The sequence below is a fragment of the Physeter macrocephalus genome, chromosome 14 (assembly GCF_002837175.3).
Source record: "Physeter macrocephalus isolate SW-GA chromosome 14, ASM283717v5, whole genome shotgun sequence".
NCBI lineage: Eukaryota > Metazoa > Chordata > Mammalia > Artiodactyla > Physeteridae > Physeter > Physeter macrocephalus.
The window spans coordinates 92,769,549-92,791,312 of record NC_041227.1 but is presented as its reverse complement, the minus strand read 5'-3'; the positions used below and the strand labels follow the sequence as shown (position 1 = coordinate 92,791,312).

The 21,764-nt window shown below is 58.1% G+C and overlaps 1 protein-coding gene across 3 annotated transcripts in view; it reads left to right on the top strand.

The window, feature by feature from the left end:
* Positions 1–249: 249 nt before the first annotated feature.
* DOC2B (double C2 domain beta) overlaps positions 250–21,764 on the top strand; it is a 42,704-nt gene continuing 21,189 nt past the window's right edge. For all 3 annotated transcript variants that reach the window (XR_003682906.2, XM_024127608.2, XM_028499022.2), the window contains exons 1-6: positions 250–647; positions 9,045–9,124; positions 12,173–12,247; positions 14,651–14,760; positions 14,901–15,027; positions 17,842–17,999. Coding sequence is in view for 2 of the 3 variants with exons in the window: in XM_024127608.2 (XP_023983376.1) it covers positions 269–647; positions 9,045–9,124; positions 12,173–12,247; positions 14,651–14,760; positions 14,901–15,027; positions 17,842–17,999 (929 nt within the window). In the remaining variant the exon portion in view is untranslated. The remainder of the gene's footprint in view (positions 648–9,044; positions 9,125–12,172; positions 12,248–14,650; positions 14,761–14,900; positions 15,028–17,841; positions 18,000–21,764) is intronic.

Below are 21,764 nucleotides of genomic sequence, written 5' to 3'. Positions count from 1 at the left end.
GCGCCGCGCCGCCCTCGCCGCCCGCACTCTCGCACTGCTCGGCGGCTGCGGGTGACGCGGGCTGGGCCCGCCCCCTGCCTGCCGGCCCCTGGCACTCACTCGCGCCGGCCGCCGCCGAGCAGGCAGCAGCCGCGTCAGGGCCGTCCGGGGGCGCCGCCGGCGATGCCCGCAGCCCCCGCCGCGCCCAGCCGCGCCTGCTGAGCCGCCCCCGGGCCGGGGCCGCGCCGGGTCTGGCCGGGCCGCGCCCGGGCGGGGCCGCGCTGCCTGCATGACCCTCCGGCGGCGCGGGGAGAAGGCGACCATCAGCATCCAGGAGCATATGGCCATCGACGTGTGCCCCGGCCCCATCCGGCCCATCAAGCAGATCTCCGACTACTTCCCCCGCTTCCCGCGGGGCCTGCCGCCGGACGCCGGGCCCCGCGCCCCTGCACCCCCGGACGCCCCCGCGCGCCCGGCCGCGGCCAGCGCGGGCCGCCGCAGCCCCTCCGACGGCGCCCGCGACGACGACGAGGATGTCGACCAGCTGTTTGGAGCCTACGGCGCCAGCCCCGGCCCCGGCCCCGGCCCCGGCCGCAGCACGGCGCGACCGCCTGCCAAGCTGCCCGAGGACGAGCCGGACGCCGACGGCTACGAGTCCGACGACTGCAGTAAGTTTCCCACCCGCCGGCTTCTCGCCCCCTCCCCTGCGCGGCTGCTCGCGCTCCCGACCTCGCCCGCCCTCGGTTCCCCTGCGATCTCGGTTCCCCCGCGATCTCGGTTCCCCCGGCACACCCCCCGCTGTGTCGCTGCCCCCGGCCGCACTGTGCGCCCTCCGCGCGCCCGGCACACACAGCCCCGACACCGCCCCCGAGCAGATCGGAGAGGTGGGAAGTTTGGGGGCCCCCCCGGGGGTGTCCCATTTCCGGGGCCCAGCTCCCCGGAGCCCGCGCCGCGCCCCCTCTCGGCCCGCCCGCCGGGAGCCCCGGCGCGGGCGGCGGCTTTTGTTCCCAGGCAGGGCGGAACTGCGCCCCGGGGAGACACCAGTTGCTGCCGGCCGCGCGGTCGCTCCCCGCTCCGGAGCCCGCAGCGGGCCGGCCCCTCGGCCGAGGGTCGGGCTGGGCGAGAGGCCGAGGGCGCCCGGAGCCCTCCCTGGTGGGGCCGGCGGCCGCAGAGCGCGGCGGCGTGGCTGTCGTGGGGGCCGAGGACCAGGGGACCGCGGGGCCGCTTGTCCTTTGGAGAAACCTTGGTGGTTCCTCCTCCCGCGTCCGTTGGTCCCGCCGCTGCGCTCGACCGGGCCGCCGACCTTCGCTCACCTGTTACACCCGCTTCCCCGGCCGGGAAGGGTCCCCCACCCTAGCCCGCGCCGCCTCCTCCGGGGCTGAGCCCCGAGCCCCAGGGAGGAGGCAAGCGCCAGGGCTCCCGGGGCCTCCGGGGCCGAGGCCCGGCCGGCTGGCGCTCCTGGCGCCTTTCTGGGCTCTGAGGGTGCCCGCGCCGGGACTGGAGGGGAAACCGAGAACGAAGAGGTCGCCGGGCGGTGCGGGATGGGTTTACGCGGGATTGGGGTGGGGACGGGGGCAGCGCTGCTCGCCAGTCCCCCAGCCCAGCTGTAGCCCCAGCCGCGTCACTCTCAGAGCTGGAAAACCCGAGTCAGACGCCGGCCCTGCCTGGGAGGTGGACCTTTCTCGGGGCAGGGGTCGCTCGCCGACTTCCCCCAGGCTCGCCGCGTCCCATCCCCCGCGCAGCGCAGCGAGGGTGGCTGCGTCTGGCTTGGATGCCCACACGGGCCTCAGGCTGGGGGTCTGGAGTTTCCCCCAGAATAAAAGGTGCCTCTGGAAGCTGACAGTGGGGGTGACCACTGCGGGAAGAGGTGGGGCCCGACCTCTCATCACCCTACCTGGGGAGGCCCAGGAGGAGCAAGTGGGAGGAGGCCTGTCAGACCGTGGGTCGCTCGGAGCCGGGCCTGTGCTGGGAAGCTGCCTGCTCTGCACTTTCTCGGGCCTGGACCACAGCCCTCTGGCAGAAGTCTGGCGTAATGAGGCCCTGCCCTCTGGGCATGGGGATGGGGAGCAGTCCTCTCCCTCCACTTTCCTGCTGGCCTGGGGAAACTGGGTCAGGAGAGTTTATTGCCCTCCGGGCTGTGCCCTGAATCTTCACCCCCGCCCCCAGCTCCTGGCACCCTGGGCAAGGTGCACCCCCTCACTTGCTGTGCCTTTGGGCAGGCCCTAACTGAGACCCAGGTCACCCCTTTGCATGCCCTGAATCTTCAGCCAGCTCCAGAAGAAGGGGTGAGGAACTTGTTCCCATTGCCAGCATCTTTCCTGCTATGCCAAGGGAGCGAGCGACCAGGGCAGGGCTTCTGCCTGAGCTTCAGGCCCTCCTGGTGCCACCCAGGGCCCTCTGGTGACATACGGCTAAGAGGTGAGAAATCTGGTTGTTTCTTTTGGCTGTCCCTGAACCCACAGGCAAGGAGGGGACCCGAAAGTGCCCCATCTTCAGTCTGTCAACTCAGCAGTCCTTCACAGAACACTCCTAGCAGCAGAGAGGGAACAGGGCTGGGGCCCCGGACCCAGAGAGCTCACTGTCCTGCCAGGGGACAGACGCACTTGAGGTCAGCGGTACAAGGTCTGACACAGCCTTGCCAGCCTGAACCATGGGCTGGCCACACCCATGTCACCAGGGCACTCTGCTGAAAGAGCCAAGGAGGACGGGGTGTGGCTGAGCCAGGGCCAGCTTGGCCCCCTCGTTCCCTTCGAGGGGCAGCCACCCTGGGCTTAGACCCCCTCAGTGCCCGAACAAACATCCCACCATGGGAGCACAGAAACCTTGGCTCCTGCCCATGGGGGAACCAGGTTCCGGGGTGGAACCGCTCTCCGCCCAATACTCCAGGCTTTACCCCCGTCTCAGCTCTGACAACCAGATCCCTACAATAAGCCTAAATGATTCAAGCCAGATGGTTCATTACAGCTTTAGCCAGGGTTATGCTATTTGCTGCCCTAATTATTGGATTATGTCTGTTCTAACAAAAAGAAATTAGGACGGTTGCTCTGTTGTCCAAGGCCGAGAGTGAAGTGCTGTTTATTTATTTGGCCTTTTTTTCCTTCTCTTTAAAGCCCGCCCTTTATTAAGTCGCCTCAAGGCATAAGCACAAAATTGACAGGTTCCAAGTTGATCTAATAGAGGAGCGCTGATGGGGAGAAGATGCAGAAATGTTATAGTTAGAAGTGTCCCCCCAGTGCCCTTCCCCTTCCAGTGGTCCACAGTGTAGCCTGGCTAAGCTGGACTCCGCTGCTTGCTGCCCTCCTGATGGGTCCTATGTCCCACCCTCCCCATGTGCTGCTCCCCTGCCTGAGATGCCCTCCCACCCAACCTCCACCTGTGGAAACCGTCCATTCTTCAAAGCTGTAATGACTAGGATATTTGGGGGTTATAGGTAACAGAAAAAAATTCAGAGTGCCTTAAACAGTAAGGAGTTTCGAGGTCATGTGACTGGGGTAGATTCATGCCGCCGCTCAGCAGCAGCATCAGTGGTGATGGTTCTATCTTTCCACATGGCCATGGCCTTCTCCTCTTAGGCTGACCTCCCTCATGGTTCAGGGTGGCTGCTGCAGGTCCAGACATCACATGTAACAGTAAGATCCTAAATTTGATAAGGATCAGTTTCCTCTCCCATGGCTCAGTTTAAAAGTGAGGAAGCCTCTCCCAGAAGTCCCCAGGCGATCTGTCCTTCTGTCTCGTTGGCCAGAATTACATCTCTTGCCCACGCTTACACCTGCCCCTGCATGATTCACCCTGGGCTACGTCAGGACTGATCCCCACAGAGGCCCGGAGCAAGGAGGGAGGGGAGGAATCGCTGTTAGGCCTGCCCAGAAGTCGCTCAGCTCGAATAATTTCCCTGTACCCACTGGCTGTGATTCCCTTTCCTCGGAGCCAAGTCATATTCTACCCAGACCATATTTCTATGCACTTAACCTTATAAGACCAACTAGGTGTCGGGCACTGTGCTGAGTGTGGAGGTTCCAGAATGCCTGAGACACGATCTCTGCCATCAGGGAGTTCATGGAAACTGTGACACACAAGAAGCCCAGCAGTGAGGACAGGGAGTCAGGAACCCAAATGGGAAGCACCGGCTTGCACAGAATTCCCCCACAGAGAGGGTGCTCTGAGGCTGGGAGGACGGAGGCCGCAGCCTGGCTTAGTGGAAGGAGGAAGAGCCGAGTGGCTGGAGCAAGGGGAAAAGGCCTCTGATGGTGAGGCCGAAGCGGTCCTATCACAGAGGGCCTTGAATGCCACACAGAGGAGGTTGAACTGAGTCCAGGTGGCAGTGGAAAATTTTTGAACAATGTAAAGCAGGGGGATGAATAGGTTTATAAAAGTCCTAACCCTCTGCCTCTGAGCTCCTGAGAAGCAGGGCTATATGATGTGTGGCTCATTCCTCTTTGTACCCCCTGCAGCGCCTGGTCAGTGCCTCAGTTTCCCCAACTATGAAATGCTTTCGACGCAGGCTTGATCGTTTTCTGTGGTTCTTGCCATGGTTTTTTGTTGTTGTTGTTGTTGTTTTTAAACTATTTCAGAGGCTGACATTTTTTCTTAACAAAACAAAACAAAACAAAACCAGGGCTGGTTTCCTACTCCCAAGGGTGTACGGGCGAGGAAAGTCCAGGTGCAAACCAAGGTCAAAATGATGCTGTCAGTCTCCATCAGCGGAGCAGAGGGATGTGCTGCCTTAGAGGAACTGACAGGGGCTGGAGCTTGATTTTCTCTGAATTAGCCCCATTAAAGCTCTGTAATTATCAACAAGCTGGTGACAACTCCCAAAGGCCCATTAGTGACCAAGCCTCATTATTTACCCAAGGATGTTAACTTTAGCCAGGAGGTGTGATTTGAGTGGCTGGAGGACAGGACCCTGCGGCTCACACAGACAAGCACCTTCGCCTGCCCTCAGGGCCCGCCTCGCCTGCACAAGCCCAGGGGGTTTTTCAACTCAGAGGCTTCTCCAGGGCGGTGGCTGAGCCCTTCCCGCTCCCCACACCCCAAGAGCAATTCTGTTATTCTCTCTTTTGTTTCTCCATTGCACCCTCTCAAGAGGTCAGCTAAACAAAGCAGCAGAAAAAAATTTTCGGAAGCCACTAAGCTTTAAGGCAAGAGCTATCAGGATGGAAGTGAAGAGGCTTGGATTCTGCATCCAGCTCTGCTGTGCCACCCTGACCAAATCACCTCCCCTCTCTGAGCCTCATTTCTCCAAATAGGAAATAAAGACTTTGGGCGATGAGCTCTCTCAGAGAGCTCCACCACCGGCAAGTCTCTAAAAATGGTGACTGAGCTTCTATTTATAAACTATTATTTCTTATAAAACTTGCATTGGAGTTCAAAGAAATTCATCAGTCCCATCCTGGGGCAGCACTGGGCTTGCTGGTCCTTCCTGGGAAGTGAATTACCGGTGTTAGTTTCACTGAGCAGCATCGGGCCTTCCTTAAACACGGATGTCTGTAGAGCCAGTGGAAGGGACCCCTCTCCCCGCCTGGAGCTGAGTTTCCCAGTGGGGACTCTGTCTGCTGGCTTGTCCTTCTCTGGAATTGGGAACTGGGCAGAGATCGTGGATTGTGTTGTTTTAATAGATGAGCATCACACCACATCTCTGCTCCCATGAGCAGCTGGAGAATGAGTTGGTTTGGATGGACTGGCCTTGTGGATTGAACATCTGCTCTTTGCTGGTGTCAGAGGTGTGGCCGAGGCGTGGTCCCTGCCCTCAGGAGGCTAATGTCTGCGGGGCACAAGCCACAGGTTAGGTCTGAAGGGAACAGCAGACTGATTTACTGTCGTGCAAAGCCAAGAGCTTTAGAGACTATTATTACAAAAGCCTGGGCCTGGAGAAGCTTGGGCCCATGGCTGTTAGTTGTTACAGACGTGGTGATAGATCACTCTCTTACAGCACCTCACCTGCTTACCCGCACAGAGGGGAGCTAGGATACAGGCTGCAAAAGGCCAGATACACCTGGACTAAAGTACGCATGCTCCGCTCAGGGAAAAGGACTTTAGGCTCCACTCAAAGCCTATTGACTTTTTTTTGTTTGTTTGTTTTGGCTGAGTTGGGTCTTCGTTGCTGCACATGGGCTTTCTCTAGTTGTGGTGAGCGGGGGCTACTCTTCGTTACGGTGCGCGGGTTTCTCATTTCGGTGGCCTCTCGTTGCAGAGCACGGGCTCTAGGCATGTGGGCTTCAGTGGTGTGGTGTGCGGGCTCAGTAGTTGTGGCTCACGGGCTCTAGAGCGCAGGCTCCATAGTTGTGGTGCATGGGCTTAGCTGCTCCGTGGCATGTGGGATCTTCCCGTGAGCAGCTGGAGAATGAGTTGGTTTGGATGGACTGGCCTTGTGGATTGAACATCTGCTCTTTGCTGGTGTCAGAGGTGTGGCCGAGGCGTGGTCCCTGCCCTCAGGAGGCTAATGTCTGCGGGGCACAAGCCACAGGTTAGGTCTGAAGGGAACAGCAGACTGATTTACTGTCGTGCAAAGCCAAGAGCTTTAGAGACTATTATTACAAAAGCCTGGGCCTGGAGAAGCTTGGGCCCATGGCTGTTAGTTGTTACAGACGTGGTGATAGATCACTCTCTTACAGCACCTCACCTGCTTACCCGCACAGAGGGGAGCTAGGATACAGGCTGCAAAAGGCCAGATACACCTGGACTAAAGTACGCATGCTCCGCTCAGGGAAAAGGACTTTAGGCTCCACTCAAAGCCTATTGACTTTTTTTTGTTTGTTTGTTTTGGCTGAGTTGGGTCTTCGTTGCTGCACATGGGCTTTCTCTAGTTGTGGTGAGCGGGGGCTACTCTTCGTTACGGTGCGCGGGTTTCTCATTTCGGTGGCCTCTCGTTGCAGAGCACGGGCTCTAGGCATGTGGGCTTCAGTGGTGTGGTGTGCGGGCTCAGTAGTTGTGGCTCACGGGCTCTAGAGCGCAGGCTCCATAGTTGTGGTGCATGGGCTTAGCTGCTCCGTGGCATGTGGGATCTTCCCGGACCAGGGATCGAACCTGTGTCCCCTGCATTGGCAGGCGGATTCTTAACCACTGCACCACCAGGGAAGTCCCATGGCCTGTTGACTTTTAGTTTAGACACAATTTTAACAAGTATTCTCACCTGGTTTCATAGAAGAAACAAGTAACTAGTGAATAGGAGGGAGAGCTGTTTGTGCTACCAGGGGCAAGTACTCTAACAGGAGTTTCAAGCTGATGGCAAAGGAGGAGGCTGAAAAAATGAAGAAAACCTCAAAAAAGAGTGGCCACCTGGGATCCCTCGGTGGAGGAATCATCTCTCATGCCCTTCTGTGTCTGGGCTGGGACTCTGACACACAGAACAGTAACCGTAGTCATAGCAATGACTCAGGTTATTCCGAAAAGTGTAAGTGACCATTTGTGTATTCTGCTCACGAAGGCTGGGAGGGGAGTGATCCAATTCGGAATGAGTTCATTCCAGAAAGTGTCTCAAAGGGGCAAGTACAGTTATCTAGAAAAATCACCTAAATGGATCTACTCCTTCTATAATTATCTACTGAGTACTTTCTGTACCCCAGGCATGGTGTTTAAGCACAATGCCATGAGGTGGATGCTGTTGTGTCTCCATTTTGCAGATGAGGAAACTGAGGCACACTGAGACTAGATACACCGTCTAAGGTCACACAGCAAGGAAGTGCAGAGCCAGGATATGAACCCAGGGTCAGACGTCAGAGGGCAGGTCTCGCACCCTACGGGTGCCCCCGCGAGACAACGACAGAGACACTGAGCTGTGTGCCTGACCCTGTGTTAGGAGCTGGGGTGCAAGACAAGTAGTGGCGGGACTCGGCCAGCAGGCTGTGGTTTGCGCTAGACCCACACTGGGCACCCCTGGCCTCCCACCGAGCATCACTCCAACCACTCTGCCCCCCACCCTCTGGGTTGGCCTGTGGTTGGAATGCCCCTTCCCCCAGCCTCAATGTGCACTGGCCAAGCCCTACTCGTCTTGCATGGCTCAGGTGAAGCGTCACTTCCTCCAGGAAGCCTTTCCTGATGGCCCCAGTTCACATCCAGGCCAGGCGTCCCCCCAACCCTCCCTCAGTCGTGGCCCACTAGACTTTGTTTTGACCAATCCTTTTCATCTGTTCCTCCCATTAAGCTGCGCTTTCCTCGGGGCAGGAACCCTGTCTTATTGATATCTTCGTTCCTGGAGTCTGGCATATTGTAAACACTTGGTAATGAATGGATGAATGAATGAATGAATGAATGAGATGCTGTTGACCAGCCCAGCAGCCTGCAAGGAGGATCTGGGCTTCTAAAGACATCCTGTGACTGTGTACCTCGCAGGGGAGAGATTTGCCCCTGAGGTCTGCTCCCACCAACAATCCCAGCCTTCAGGCCGGGAACCATGTCGGTGAGAAAAGCCACAGCTGCCGTGTGTGATCACGCCCGAGGGTGGCAGCTGCATCCAATCACTGCTGCAGCCTCTGCCCAGGCCTTGGGAATCACTCGCTGCCTTTCAGAGGCTGGGGGTAGCAGCACGCAGGCCCAGCTCGCTCCTCACAGCCTGCCCAGGGCTCCCGGGGGACCGGGGAGACCAGGGAGCCGCAGCCCCAAGTGCTGCTGGGGGGTGGTGAGTGGGCCAGCCAGTCGGCCGGGCTGGGGCCTGCAGTTCCGCAGAGCCTGACCCCTCTGCCCTCCCGCACACTCCTGGGACAGTTAAAAGGCAGGGCAGCTGAGGTGTAGAGCCCTGGCCGGTGGTTGCACCAGGAGGACAAGAACCCCTTTAGCTGAGCTCGCAGCACATGTGGCCCCACCCTGGACCAGCCACGGGCCGCGAGGCACAGCGCAGGGGTCAGGGGCCCACTGCCCGGCTTTGACTCTCAGTTCACCGCTCGCGGTGTCTGGAGGTGACGGGCCTAACCCCCCGCCCCCGAGCCTCCTTCCCAGGGTTGTGGGGGGTCGGTATGCAGCAGGTGCTCTGCTGGTGGCAGTCAGCATGGCACTTCGTCCGGCCGCACAGGGGTGGCTGACATTTCCCCACCGTGTGGGCCCGGCGTGACCTGAGCCCTCCCTGTCTGCAGCCGCCCTGGGCACGCTGGACTTCAGCCTGCTCTACGACCAGGAGAACAACGCTCTCCACTGCACCATCAGCAAGGCCAAGGTAGGCCCCACCTGTGCGCAAAGGGCGAGGAGGGAGTTCTTGCTTCACTCATCTCAGCTTCTCCTGAGATGTAGCTGCCTCTCCTACAGCGAGGCTTTCAGGGGAAAGAGTAGAACAGAGAAGCCAGAGAGAATGGGGCGGGGGGGCAGCTTTCAGGAGACAAAGGCCCCAGAGCTGGGGAGCTGTCGGAGGAGGGAAGGGTGGGCAGGGAGGTGACAGGCCTGTCCTGCAGGCCAAGAGGAAGGGTTGGACTTGGGTGCCTCCGGACTCCCCGAGGAGGCTTTGGACGCTGACGCCATGCCAGGCGGGGGATTAGCCTCTGGCCGCACCGGCCTGAGTTTGCTCTCTGGGTGGAGGCGTGGACGTCGGTAAACCCCACGCTGGTCCTGCCCCGGGCCGGCGCCCGTCAGCTGTGTTCTCAGCCACGCTGTTCCCTTCATCCCCACACCGCGACGCCCCCCCTGGGAGGAAGGTGCCCAAGTTGATGCTCTCCCGCAAGGTAAGGGCAGCCGTGCGGCCTGGTAGACCTCCCGGTAGAGCCGTGGAAGGGCCTGGGCCCGGCTTAGAGCGAGGAGCTTCCGGCATCGCTGCCCGCGCCCAGCCCCGCACCACCAGCACGCCAACCTGCGAGCTCCTCTGCCCCTCCTCCCGCCCTGCCCGTGGCTCTGCTCACCCAGAGGGGCAGGCTGCCTGGTTCTGCCCCGGCTGTGCCCCACCCGGCCTGGGCCGCCGTGGCAGGGGTGAGCAGTGTCCCTGTTGGGCCAGCACCATCCCCACTTGCACGCTTCTCTGGGAGCTGCTCGGGCTGTGACACAGGGCACGCCCTGCCTTCCTCCCTGCCCTCCTCGAAAGGGCTCCAGACCTGCCCTAGGTACAGAGCTGGGAATCTGATAACCCCCAGCTGTGCTGAGGTGGAGGGCAGGGTGCACAGCCCCGGCAGACCCCTTCCCCTCTCCCTCCACCCAGCTGTGTAGAGGTTGTCCAGGCCTGGGGACTGGGAATGGGCACTGGCTGCCAGGCTGCTCTGGCCAGAGCCGTCCCTTCTCCTCCCCACCCAGACTCCAGGCCCCTCCTGTGCTGTGTGCCCCGCCTTCCCCACCCAGGCTCTAGAGGGGCTATGTGGGTGTCCTGGGGGGGCGGGGTGTATGTGTGTGCACATGCATATGTCCACTTGGGTTTGTATCACTCAAGGCATTGGAGATGGGGGATGGGAGGACCCGGAGCCATGGTCGCTCCCACACTCTCCAGTTCATCCTCTGCTTAGATCCAGTTCTGCAGGGGAGGGGGTGGTGCAGGCATGGGAGGAGCTGGGGCTGGGCTGGGGTGTGGGGAGGAGCCCCAGGGGGTAGGAAGGCTGTGGCCGACAGGCAGAGCCCCTCGGGGGCCTCTGGGAGGATGCCAGATGCCCCAGCGCTGGACCCTAGGTTGGCCACCCTCCCTCTAGGTGAGCAGAGCTGCCTCAGTTTGCTCATCTGTAAAATAGGGTTAATCATCCCCACCTATGTGGTGGTTGTGAGCATTAAATGAGTGAGTCCTCAGTACCTAATGCTGTCCTGCAGGACAGGGCCTAGCAGCAGACACCCCGCCCCCGCACCACACACACGCACACACACACACACGGACACTCATATCCACAGCAGAACTGGAAAGTTCCACCTTCGTGCGAAAGGGTGAGGCGGGATGAGAGGCCTGTGTTGGGAAGGTCTGCCTCTCTGCCACGGTGCATGCAGGGCCGCCCAGCCAAGCCTCGTCCTGGAGCCGGCCCTACGGAGCAGGGCAGAGCTGGAGCCCAGGCAGCTCCCGGCACAGCTCAGATGCCTCCGCCCTCAGCCGCTTCTCCGGCATCTTCCAAGGGGCCCGGCATGTAGGGGAAGGGGGGAGCAGATGCCCCACCAGCAGGCCCCACGTCAGCATTGCCTCCTCAGCTCCCCCAACAACCTTGAGATGTGGGGACTGTTAACCCATTTTACAGATGATAAAGCTGAGGCTCAGGAGGCAGATGAAGTCATCCACTTACCCAGCTGATAAGTGCAGGAGCTGAGACCTGAACCCCGGCCAGCCTGGCTCTAAAACCCGTGGGCCCCTTCCCAGTAGCAGAGCAGGGCTGGTTGGAAGTTGGAAGGCCCCACCTCAGATCTCAGTCCCTACCTGGGAGCTCCTCCGAACCAAGGTGGGGAGGGGGGAGAAGAGCCTCAGCTCCCCTGGGAGGTGGGGGAGGTGGGCTGGTCATGAGCAGCCAACTTGCAGCTCATCTTTGAATGAGGTTGCGGGGTTGCCAGCCCTACCCCACACATGCCCCAGCTGCCTTCCTCCATCCCCGTGTGCCGTCCCAGAAGCAGAACAGACGATTATCACAAACAGGAGCAAGCATGAGGTCATCTAGGCTCCTGTTTATGGTTCCTTGAGTTCCTTGGCTGTGCACACTTGACTGGTGGTTGAGAGTGAGTGAGGGGTGCCATCTTGTGGAGGGGCCCTCCACGGCCGGCCAGCTTGTGTGGCCTCTGGGGACACAGACTGGCAGGGGGCTGTGGCAAAGCCAGAGAGAACCTGAGCCTGGTCTCCGGGACACAGAACGTTTTCCCGTGGCTACAGAGGGAAGCGTGTGGATGAGCGGACAGAGGGTCACAAGGACCTAGGGTCGGTGAGGGAAGTCGCAGTGCATGCGGAGCAGGGAGAAGGGGGATTGGGAAGAAGGAAAGGCCTGACCACAGCAGGAGAACAGGGGCCTCATTCAGAGAAAGTGAGTCACCTGGCCTCCAAGATAAGGAAAACAGAAAGGGGCTGATCTGACAAAGGCACCCCGTGTCGCCTGCCCAGGGCCACACGTTTGGGGGGGTGGGTGGGGAGATCGCACCAGCACAGAGCCTTCCTCGCCACCCCCCATTCTGGGGGTGTGGGGCAGGATTGCTTCTGTGGAGAGGGTCATGAATGGACCCAGCCAGGAGGCCCAGGGGGCGGGGATGCCTGCTGACCCAGGTGCCTGGAGGCCTTGGCTGCTCTGTGTCCCCAAGCCCCCAGTTACACCCTCTGCCCTTCTCCTCTGCTCAGGGCCTGAAGCCGATGGACCACAATGGGCTGGCAGACCCCTATGTCAAGCTGCACCTGCTGCCAGGAGCCAGTAAGGTGAGGGGCCTGCCTGTTGTGACTGGGGTCCAGGCTGGGCTTGGGGCACCCAGGGAGGCCCACAGCTCCCACACCCACTCAGAGCCCAAGCAAGTTGAGGGGTTCACTCCACCTCCACCCAGAGCACCCAGTCACCCCCACACCCTCTAGGCCTCCCAGGGACCTTGAGTCAGCACCACCTGCCTACTGAGTTGGGGAAACTCCCTGGGAGAATTTCTAGGCCAGCGTTTTATAAGAAACACTCTCAGCTGGACATTAATACTATGTGCAAACAAAGGGTTCTGTGGCCAGATAACACTGGGAAACATTGTTAAACAGGTTTCTTTACTGCAGGACTTACCAGAGCCTTTAATGTGTTGATGGGCTGCTCTGTGATGCCCCACAAGGGGGATGGAGTAGTCAGCAACTGCCCAAGTTATTGGACTACAGAACCCTTGTTCCTGTACCAGATGACCTGACAAGCAGACCAGCCCAACAGGTGCATCTATGAAAGGAGAGGAAAAAACATTTTTTTTAATTCTCTATGAAAAGCATCAAGGTGGCCTTCAGCACTGGAAGATCAGAACTTGATGAGACTTCCTTTCATACGTCTTACAGTTCAGTGTAGTTTTATTTGTAATGTCATGGGAGGGAAGGTCACATCTTTTCAGAATTGGGTCCTTCCCTAGCCCACAGATATCTCAAGGGGTGAGTAGGGCAGACCCCATGCCAGGGGGGGACTCAACTGGAGTCCAGCAGCTTTGTTTCCAAGTAGAGACCAGGGTGGAGGCAGAGGGACAGGGGACACAGGACACAGGAGCATGAACAGCAGAGCCCAGTGGCTGGTGTTCTTGTCCTGGCCTCCTTCTTAGAAGCCAAAGTTGGGGAGTTCCTTCCTGGCCCTCGAGTGACCTGATAGGAAGAATCAGCAGTGGGGGCACAGCCCTGGGCAGAGGGCCTCCCCCAACACTGCTCAGGACAATTGCAGACCAACTGGGGGGTCCCAACCCCAGGGGGCCACCCAGGGCTGAGGAGCCACAGGCTGCTGGGGCCTGAGTTAATTTTGGGGCCCGGGCTCCCCCTGGTCCGGGGTCGCCACCCCAGAAGGGAAGGCAGGGCTGCAGGAGAAAGGGCAGTGGCCCTCCCACTACACCTGGAGGAGCAGGCTCCCCACTCCAGGCCTCTCTGTCCTCATGCTGCAGGGGGGACCCCCAGGGCTGTGAAGGCCACGCGACCAGGGGAAGGGGCTCAACTTGGGGGCTCAGTGACCGTGTGTCTCTAGACTCCTGGGACCTCGAGTTGGCAGTACCTGACTGCTGAATCCTAGGGATCCCCCACTGGATAGATTCCCTCGTAGGGCAGAGTTTCATAGAGCACCTTATAGAGAAGGTCCTAAAAACCAGGCTGAGAGAGATGTGGTGTTACACCCTGGAGCCTGACCCTCAGAAAGGGTCAGTAACCCACTGGGCTCCACAGAGCTGATGTAAGTGGTGGAGCTGGGATTTGAACCCAGGACTGTCTGACCTCAAAGCCTGGGCCAGTTTGTGGCGGACATCAAAGGGAATCTTGGCTACGGAAGTCAGGGTCTGAAGGGTGCAAGGCAGGTAAGAAGTCTAAGAACCAAGATCTCTGGAAGCACTGAGGAAGGAGGGGAGGCAGCCCAGGTGTCCTCCAGGAGAGGTGCCTTCCCGGCAGGGGTCAGCCTGAGCGAAGGCAAGGAGGCTGAGGGAGAGAATCTAGGTCCAAGCCAGGCTTCCCAGCCGCCCAGACCACGCCTCCTGCAGACACCCTCCCCCCCGCCACACACCTGGGCACGCACCTGGGAGGCAGGATCCTCCTGTTGTAGTTTCCTAGGGCTGCGCTAACAAATGACCACCAACTGGGTGGGTTACGACACCACACATCTCATACCTTCCAGTTCTGCAGGGTGCGAGTCCGACATAGGTCCCACTGCGCTACAATCACGTGTCAGCAGGGCTGCGTTCCATTCTGGAGGCTCGAGGGGAGAAGCTACTTCCCATTCCTTTCCAGCTTCTAGAGGCATCCCCTTTGCTTGGCTCACGGCCCCTTCCTCCATCTTCAAAGCCAGTGTCGCCTCTCTTTCTCCCCTTGTCACGCTCCTTCGGACTCTTCTCTCGCCTCCCTCTTGTACTTTTAAGGGCCCTGGGGTGACGTGGGACATGGCCCACCCACATCATCCAGATAAACCCCCTGTATTGGAAGTGCAGCGTCTTAAACCACTGGATTGCCAGGGAAGTCCCCAATCGGCCTGTTTTACAGTCAGCTGATTAACAACAGCGTTAATCCCCCTTTGCCAGGGAAGAGAGCTTATGCACAGGATCTGGGGGATTGGGATGTGTTTGGGGCCGTTACATTGCCCATCACCCTCTTTGACACTCAGAGGATCATTTTTGCTCTCTCCAGGCAAATAAGCTCAGAACGAAAACTCTCCGAAACACTCTGAACCCTACGTGGAACGAGACCCTCACCTACTACGGGATCACAGACGAAGACATGATCCGAAAGACCCTGCGGTGGGTGAGACCCCGGGCTGCCGGCTCCCCCACCCCACCCAGCCTTGTCCACAGGGCAGGCCCTCCCCACACCCCCCGGCCCACCGCCTGCAAATCCGCACTGACTTTGGAAGCAAATTGAGAGGCCCCTTGCCCTCCAGGATCTCGGTGTGTGATGAGGACAAATTCCGCCACAACGAGTTCATCGGGGAGACGCGGGTGCCCCTCAAGAAGCTGAAGCCCAACCACACCAAGACGTTCAGCATCTGCCTGGAGAAGCAGCTGCCGGTGAGTGGGCCACGACCTCCCGTCGTGGGCTCTGCAGCCGTCCAGGGCCCAGCCTGCCGTGAGTGCAGGGCCAGGAGCATTTATCGAGCACCTACTATGTGCCTGGCACAATTGCAGGTGCTGGGGAGACAGATAAATCTCCCTGCCCTCATGAAGTTTGGGCGGGAGACAGACCAAACATGAAATAAACCACCCAAACAGATAGTCTGTTCAGCAGGGATCAGGGCCGAGAAAGCAAGCATGAGAGGAGTCAATGGGTTAGACGGGTGTTCTGGGAGGGCTTACCCGGCGAGCAGGGAACATTCCAGGCAGAGGGAACAGCAGGTGCAAAGCCCTGTATGGAAAAGCATCCAGCCTGTGGAAGGCACAGGCAAGAGGTCAAATGAGAGGGGCAGAGAGAGCGAGGGGAGGGGGTCCTGGGAGCTGAGAGCAGAGGTTGGGGGTTGGGGAGGCTGGGAGGACTCTGGCCTTATCCCTGAGTGAGATGGACCACAGGAGGGTGCTAGGCAGGGGCCAAGGCATCTGAGGACATTTTAACAGGCTCCTCAGAGTGGGAGGGAGTGGAGGGCCAGGGCGGGGAGACCAGCAGCGTGGAGGGAGGAGCAGGACTCGGGCCTAGGCGGGGCAGCAGTGGAGGCAGGAGAAGGGCTGAAGATCAGCATCCTCAGGCCTGGGGCCCGAGCACCTGGGAGGATGAAGGGTCATTAACTGGGACGTGGAGGACCACGGGAGGAGCAGCTGGGGATGCTCGGAGCGCAACTGGAACATGTTAGGCGTGAGGTGCCTGTGAGATACCCAGAGGAGACAGAAAATCATTCTTTCCTAGAAATTACAATTGTTTGAAAACGTCAAAACCAATTTTGCCCCCTAGTCATCTGTAGCAGCTGAGCCCTCCCAGAGTCTCTGAGCAATTTTCCCCTCCCCCTTCTCCCCGTTCCTTCCCCTCCCCAGGCCTGCCTTCACCCAGTTCAGAAGGGCTGGGAGGGGTTGGCCAAGAGGTCCAAGGCCTGGGACCCTAAGAAACCTATGCCTTCACGGACTGCATGGTGTTCAGGGCACAGTCCCCTCCCCAGGACGATTCCCTACCAGAGGTCTGGGCAATGGGAAAGCTCAAGAGGACAGAGTCCAGCGGCTGTCCCCCGAGTGCCTGTCCCCCTCCCCCATAGGGCCCTGAGACACATGCTTAGCGCAGCCTGGCCTGGAACAAGTGACCTGAGGTCAGACCTCCCTCCCAGAAACCCAGCTCTGTCTTTTTGCTAAGTTGAGCAAATTGTATTCCACTGTCACATTCTCTCCCACTCTCTCCCACAGATATTCGTGTGATGGAGATAACCTTTTTAATTTTATTATTAGTCACTAACCATAGATGACCCAGTTTGTCCAAATGATATATGTCACTTATAAAAGGCAACACCAACTCCTGCTGGAGTTGTGTTTCTGAGTTTTGATCGCTGACATAAACAAACACCTGTGTGGTGTGTGAATTGTGTGTGAGAGCGTGGAATGCATGTGTGAGCACCTGTTTCATGCACGGGGGGTGACCATAGATGACCCAGTTTGTCCAAATGATATATGTCACTTATAAAAGGCAACACCAACTCCTGCTGGAGTTGTGTTTCTGAGTTTTGATCGCTGACATAAACAAACACCTGTGTGGTGTGTGAATTGTGTGTGAGAGCGGGGAATGCATGTGTGAGCCCCTGTTTCGTGCGCGGGGGGGGGGGGGTGCGTGAAAGCATGCATGCTTGTGCACCAGGTGTGATCAGGGACTTGCTTAGCCTTGCTTGAATTTGCTAGGATCTCATTGGTCCAGTTTAGGGACCCACAATGACAAGGGTGCAGTTCAGGATAATCAATCGGCAGTAAAGATTCATTTTGATGATACCTTTTAGATTTTACATAGCCTTGTAAACCTTATTCCTTCTCCATAAATACCGAACGATGCCCAGTTCAATGGTCTTCATGTGAAACAATCCAAAGTATATCCTACCCTAAAAAAACAGCTGAAAATATTCCGGCTCATTTATACTGTTTAATTTTCACACATCACAACTGCCACAAGAGCCATGGTTTAGTGAGGCTGTCATACACAAAGCCCTAGGCCCGAGTGGCAGGTAGTTAAATCTCACCCGCCTCCTCTGAGCCACAGGTACAGGCTGCCTGAGCACTGTGTTGAGAAGATACTGAGGCTGCATTTGAGCTCAGGGTGAATGCAGTCAGTCATCAGCTAGCCATGTCTGCTCTGGGTGTGGGAGTTGGGGAAGGTAGTTCTTCCTTCACCTAACAGGAGCCGCATCTCCAGAGAGGTGCAAGCACGGCCCCTGCCCATGAGGGGCCACGTGAGGTGCCGTTTTAGAGCCAGGCAGCGAACAGTCAAGAGCAGAGGGACCGAGTGCAAGAGGAGCCTGGCAGATAAACCTAGGAGGGGCCTTTGGGGGTCATAGGCTCAGGCTGCGTGGACAGAGGGTAAAGGAAAGGGGTTCCAGGTGAGTAGCAGTTGGAAGGTGGAAACAGGTGGTCTCAGGAGGGTGAGGAATGGTCTCAGTGGGCTGGCTGGGGTGGGGAGGCCACACAGTGAGGCCTAGAGTTGAGGTCTGATCCCAGAAGCAGGCGCTAGGCTGGGCAGGCCTAGGCCACACCCCACTTGCCTCCTAGCTCCCCCTAGGGTTGGGAATGTGCCTAAGAAGCTCCAAGAAGCACCTTCCAGGGGGCCAGGGCCAGGGTGACCCCTCACCACCCACCGGGCTCCGTTTGGCCTGGGCCCGTGGTGGGAGCAGGCAAGGACAGCTGAGTGACCCCCCACCTGCCCCACAGGTGGACAAGACAGAAGACAAGTCCCTGGAGGAGCGGGGCCGCATCCTCATCTCCCTCAAGTACAGTTCGCAGAAGCAGGGCCTGCTGGTCGGCATCGTGCGCTGCGCACACCTGGCTGCCATGGACGCCAACGGCTACTCGGACCCCTACGTGAAAACGTGAGTGTGCAGCCGAGGCCAGCCGCCTCCTTCCCCACCTTCTCACCTCCAGGGACTGGGAGGTCCATGCGTCGAGATCAGTAGTCCGTGTGGCAAGTAGTTGTGTGAAACACAGGGGGTGCTGTGCGCACGAGGTCATACTCTTCTATGCTCCTTGGGCAACCCTGTGGATTGAGTCTGGCCAAACGCATTTCTCAGATGAGGAAACTGACGTCCATAGCAGTTGAGTGGCAGCCCAGTCACGCAGATAGAGAGCAGTTATCTCCTGATGTTTGGTTCAGGTCTCTCTGTGGTCATGGGGCCCGGGAAGGGCTGTGAGCAGGCTGGAGGAGGGGAAACGAGGCCAGGAGATCCAGTGTAGGGACTCCATCAGGACTTAGGGCTGGGCACATGTGGGCAGTGCTTTATGGTACCACAGACACAGATAGGGGTCCACCCAGCCCTGCCAGGTGGGGCTTCTGGTAGCACTGGGGAGAGACTTAACTCAGGGGCTCCAGAGCCGTGAACCTGGGTCAGGACAGGCTGTGATCCTAGCTCAGGCAGGAGCTGGTGGCCGTTTGGAGAGGGATTAAAGCCTGTGTTTTGGCGACCACCATCTGTGCTTCGGTGCGCTCCACAAACAAAAGATGGACGTAGTGAGGCTGTCTTGAAGGGTAGGACTTGGGGAGGAATTTGGCTCGGCAGAAAGGAGGTGTTTCTGCTCAGGGAAAGGGACAGAGGATTTAAGATAGTTAAGAAGCAGGCGCACCGCTATGAAGAGTGGCCCCCGCTTGCCACTAGAGAAAGCCCTTGCACAGAAACGAAGACCGAACACAGCCAAAAATAAAAAAATAAATAAAAAAGATAATTAAAATAAAGGAATTCCTTTAAAAAAAAAAAAAAAAAAAAGCAGGGATGGTTCTGGCCTCAGGGGACAGAGGCCATCACAAGGACTACTGGTTTTCTGCTCAAAAAACAGTGTTGGGCCCCAACTTCAGCAAGACAGTGATTTCCAGATCAGAGACCACTGGGAATGGAAGTGCTGTAATAGCTCAGAAGACAGACTCTTAAAAAACAGTGGAGGGAAAGTAAGTGATACTTGGTAACCTAGGAAGATGCGTACGCCCTGTGGCCGCATCATTTCCCTTCCAGGTCTGTGTCCTAGAGACCCAGGCCCTGGCGTAAAGCTGCTTTTGCAGCATTGCTTGTGATAGCGATAAGATGGAAATAGCCTAGTGTTCATCAGCAGACTAATAAAATGCGGCATCTGCGTACAGTGAAGTACTATGCAGTTGAAGTGAATAAATGAGGACCAGGTGAATGAATGTGGACACAGTTATGCTGAGCCCAAAGCAAACTGTAGTGGGAGGCACCAGTGTGATACTGTAGTGATCGTCTCTGGTGAGGGAGGACAGTGCCTCCACCTGTAACTGTGACGCTAGAGGGTTATTTTTCTAATTTTTATTTATTTTGGGCTGCCTTGGGTCTTCGTTGCTGCGTGCTGGGCTTTCTCTAGTTGCAGCGAGCGGGGGCTACTCTTCATTGCAGTGCGTGGGCTTCTCACTGCGGTGGCTTCTCTTGTTGCGGAGCACGGGCTCTAGGCGTGCAGGCTCAGTAGTTGTGGCTCGCGGGCTCTAGGCGTGCAGGCTCAGTAGTTGCGGCTCACGGGCTCTAGAGCACAGGCTCAATAGTTGCGGCGCACGGGCTTACTTGCTCCGCGGCATGTGGCATCTTCCTGGACCAGGGCTTGAACCCATGTCTCCTGCATTGGCAGGTGGATTCTTAACCACTGCACCACCAGGGAAGCCCTAGAATGTTCTTATGGAAGAAAATATGATCTGAAGCCACCAAAATGGTGTGAAAATTTTTTTAAATTAACATTTATTCTTGGTTGCGGTGCGTGGGCTTCTCATTGCAGTGGCTTCTCTTGTCGTGGAGCATGGGTTCTAGGCACACAGGCTCAGTAGTTGTGGCGCACTGGCTTAGCTGCTCCGCGGCATGTGGGATCTTCCTAGACCAGGGCTCGAAGCCATGTCCCCTGCATTGGCAGGCGGATTCTTAACCACTGCGCCACCAGGGAAGGCTGGTGAGAAATTTCTAAATTGGGCTCAGTTCCCACCTGCCAAGTTGATAGGAATTCCAGGGTCTCATGCTGGGTTATCCAGAAAATAGGGTCTCACCTGGTACAACAGAGGGTCCAGCCACCACACACAGCCAGGGAGAGGTTGCCCTCCACCCACAGCCAGGGAGAGGTTGCCCTGACAGGGCCTGTCCACCGTGCCTGGGGCTCCCCCTGCCACAGGTGTGGTAGTTGCTGGGCCCACCCTCCAGCCATGGGCCGGGTCAGTGTGGCCTTTCAAACAGGCGGCTCTGTGGGTGGCCCCCTGTATCAGAGGGAGGCCCCCAGCAGCCTAGAAACCCCTACATCTGACTGAAATTCCCTGGGTGAGTTGCAGGGGCTGCTGCTCAGGCCTCCTCAGGGCTCCCTATCTCTGAAAGGCCCCTTCATGGACCGTGGGCCTTCTCTTTGCTAAAAGTAGGGGAAATAAAGGCACAGGTGAGATTCCGAGTGGAGCATCTGGGGCCCCGAGAAGAGAGCTACATGGACGTGCTAGGTGGAGGTTGCTGAGGGGCAAAGCTAGATGGGCCAAGGCCTTTTGTCAGCACCCTTATTTTTTTATAAACTTTACCCCAGATGATGATAGCTACCTCAGTTTCCCCAGGCTGGAAGCTGACCCCAAGTCCAGTTCTTTAGGATCTGATGATGGTTAACAATCATCACTAACACGTACCGAGTAATTGCTGGGTGCCAGGGCTGTGCTAGGCCTCTTTGAAGCCCCCCAGCAGCCCTGTGCGGTACTTGTTACCATCTCCATCTCACACCCAGGGGCACTGAGAAAGCTCAAAGCAACTTGCTGTGCTCCCCTGGGCAACCCCTTCCTTCTCCAGCCCTCTGCTGTCTTCTAGGGGCCTCGGGTGAGCAGTAGTCGCTGTGCAGAAGGGACCAGCGGTGGCACTGGTAGGGAGGCTCCATGAGTCCTGGTGGCCAAGGCAGGAGGGAGTGCTGATTGATAGGGAGGGTGAGCAGCCATGGGCGGGCCCCTGGAGCGTGGCCAGGGTGCACTTCTCGCCCACACAGGCCACACTCCCTCGGGAACTCCCCTGCAGTGGTGAGGTGAGACGAGAAGGGACTCCAGGCAGGGAGACGGCATAGACAAAGGCCTGGGAGCAAGACAGGGGATGACCCCTAGCTGGGGCCTCGTGAGGATCACTAGATGGACACTGGCCGTGCAGCGCTGAGGGAGCCTGGGACAGCTTCCCTTCGGGGCCTTCCGGAGGCAGGGCTGGGAGACACTCCCACTGTGCAGGACCACCCCCATCCCTCCTCCTCGCCCCCAGAGTAAAACAGGCAAAGATGAGTCAAGAAGTGCATGGAAGCTTGTAAGGAATGCAGAAATTCACCATCATCTCTGGGTGAGGGTTTAAGGGAACCCCCCCAACCTGTTTAAAACGTCATCTTTATTGAGGTATAATTTACATCCAGTAGGTTTCTCCCCTTTTGAAGTGTGACTGGCTGACGTATACAATCTTGTCACCACCACCAGGGTTAAGACCCAGATACCATCACCCCAGAAAGGTCCCCTGGCCCCCAGTCAACCACTGATTTGTTTTCTGTCGCGACAGTTCTGCCTTTTCCAGACTGACTTATAAAGGCAACTCCTACATAACCTAATGCTCTGGGGAGCCAGCCACGTGGTGCCTGAGCCCGGAGTTTGGGTCTGTAGG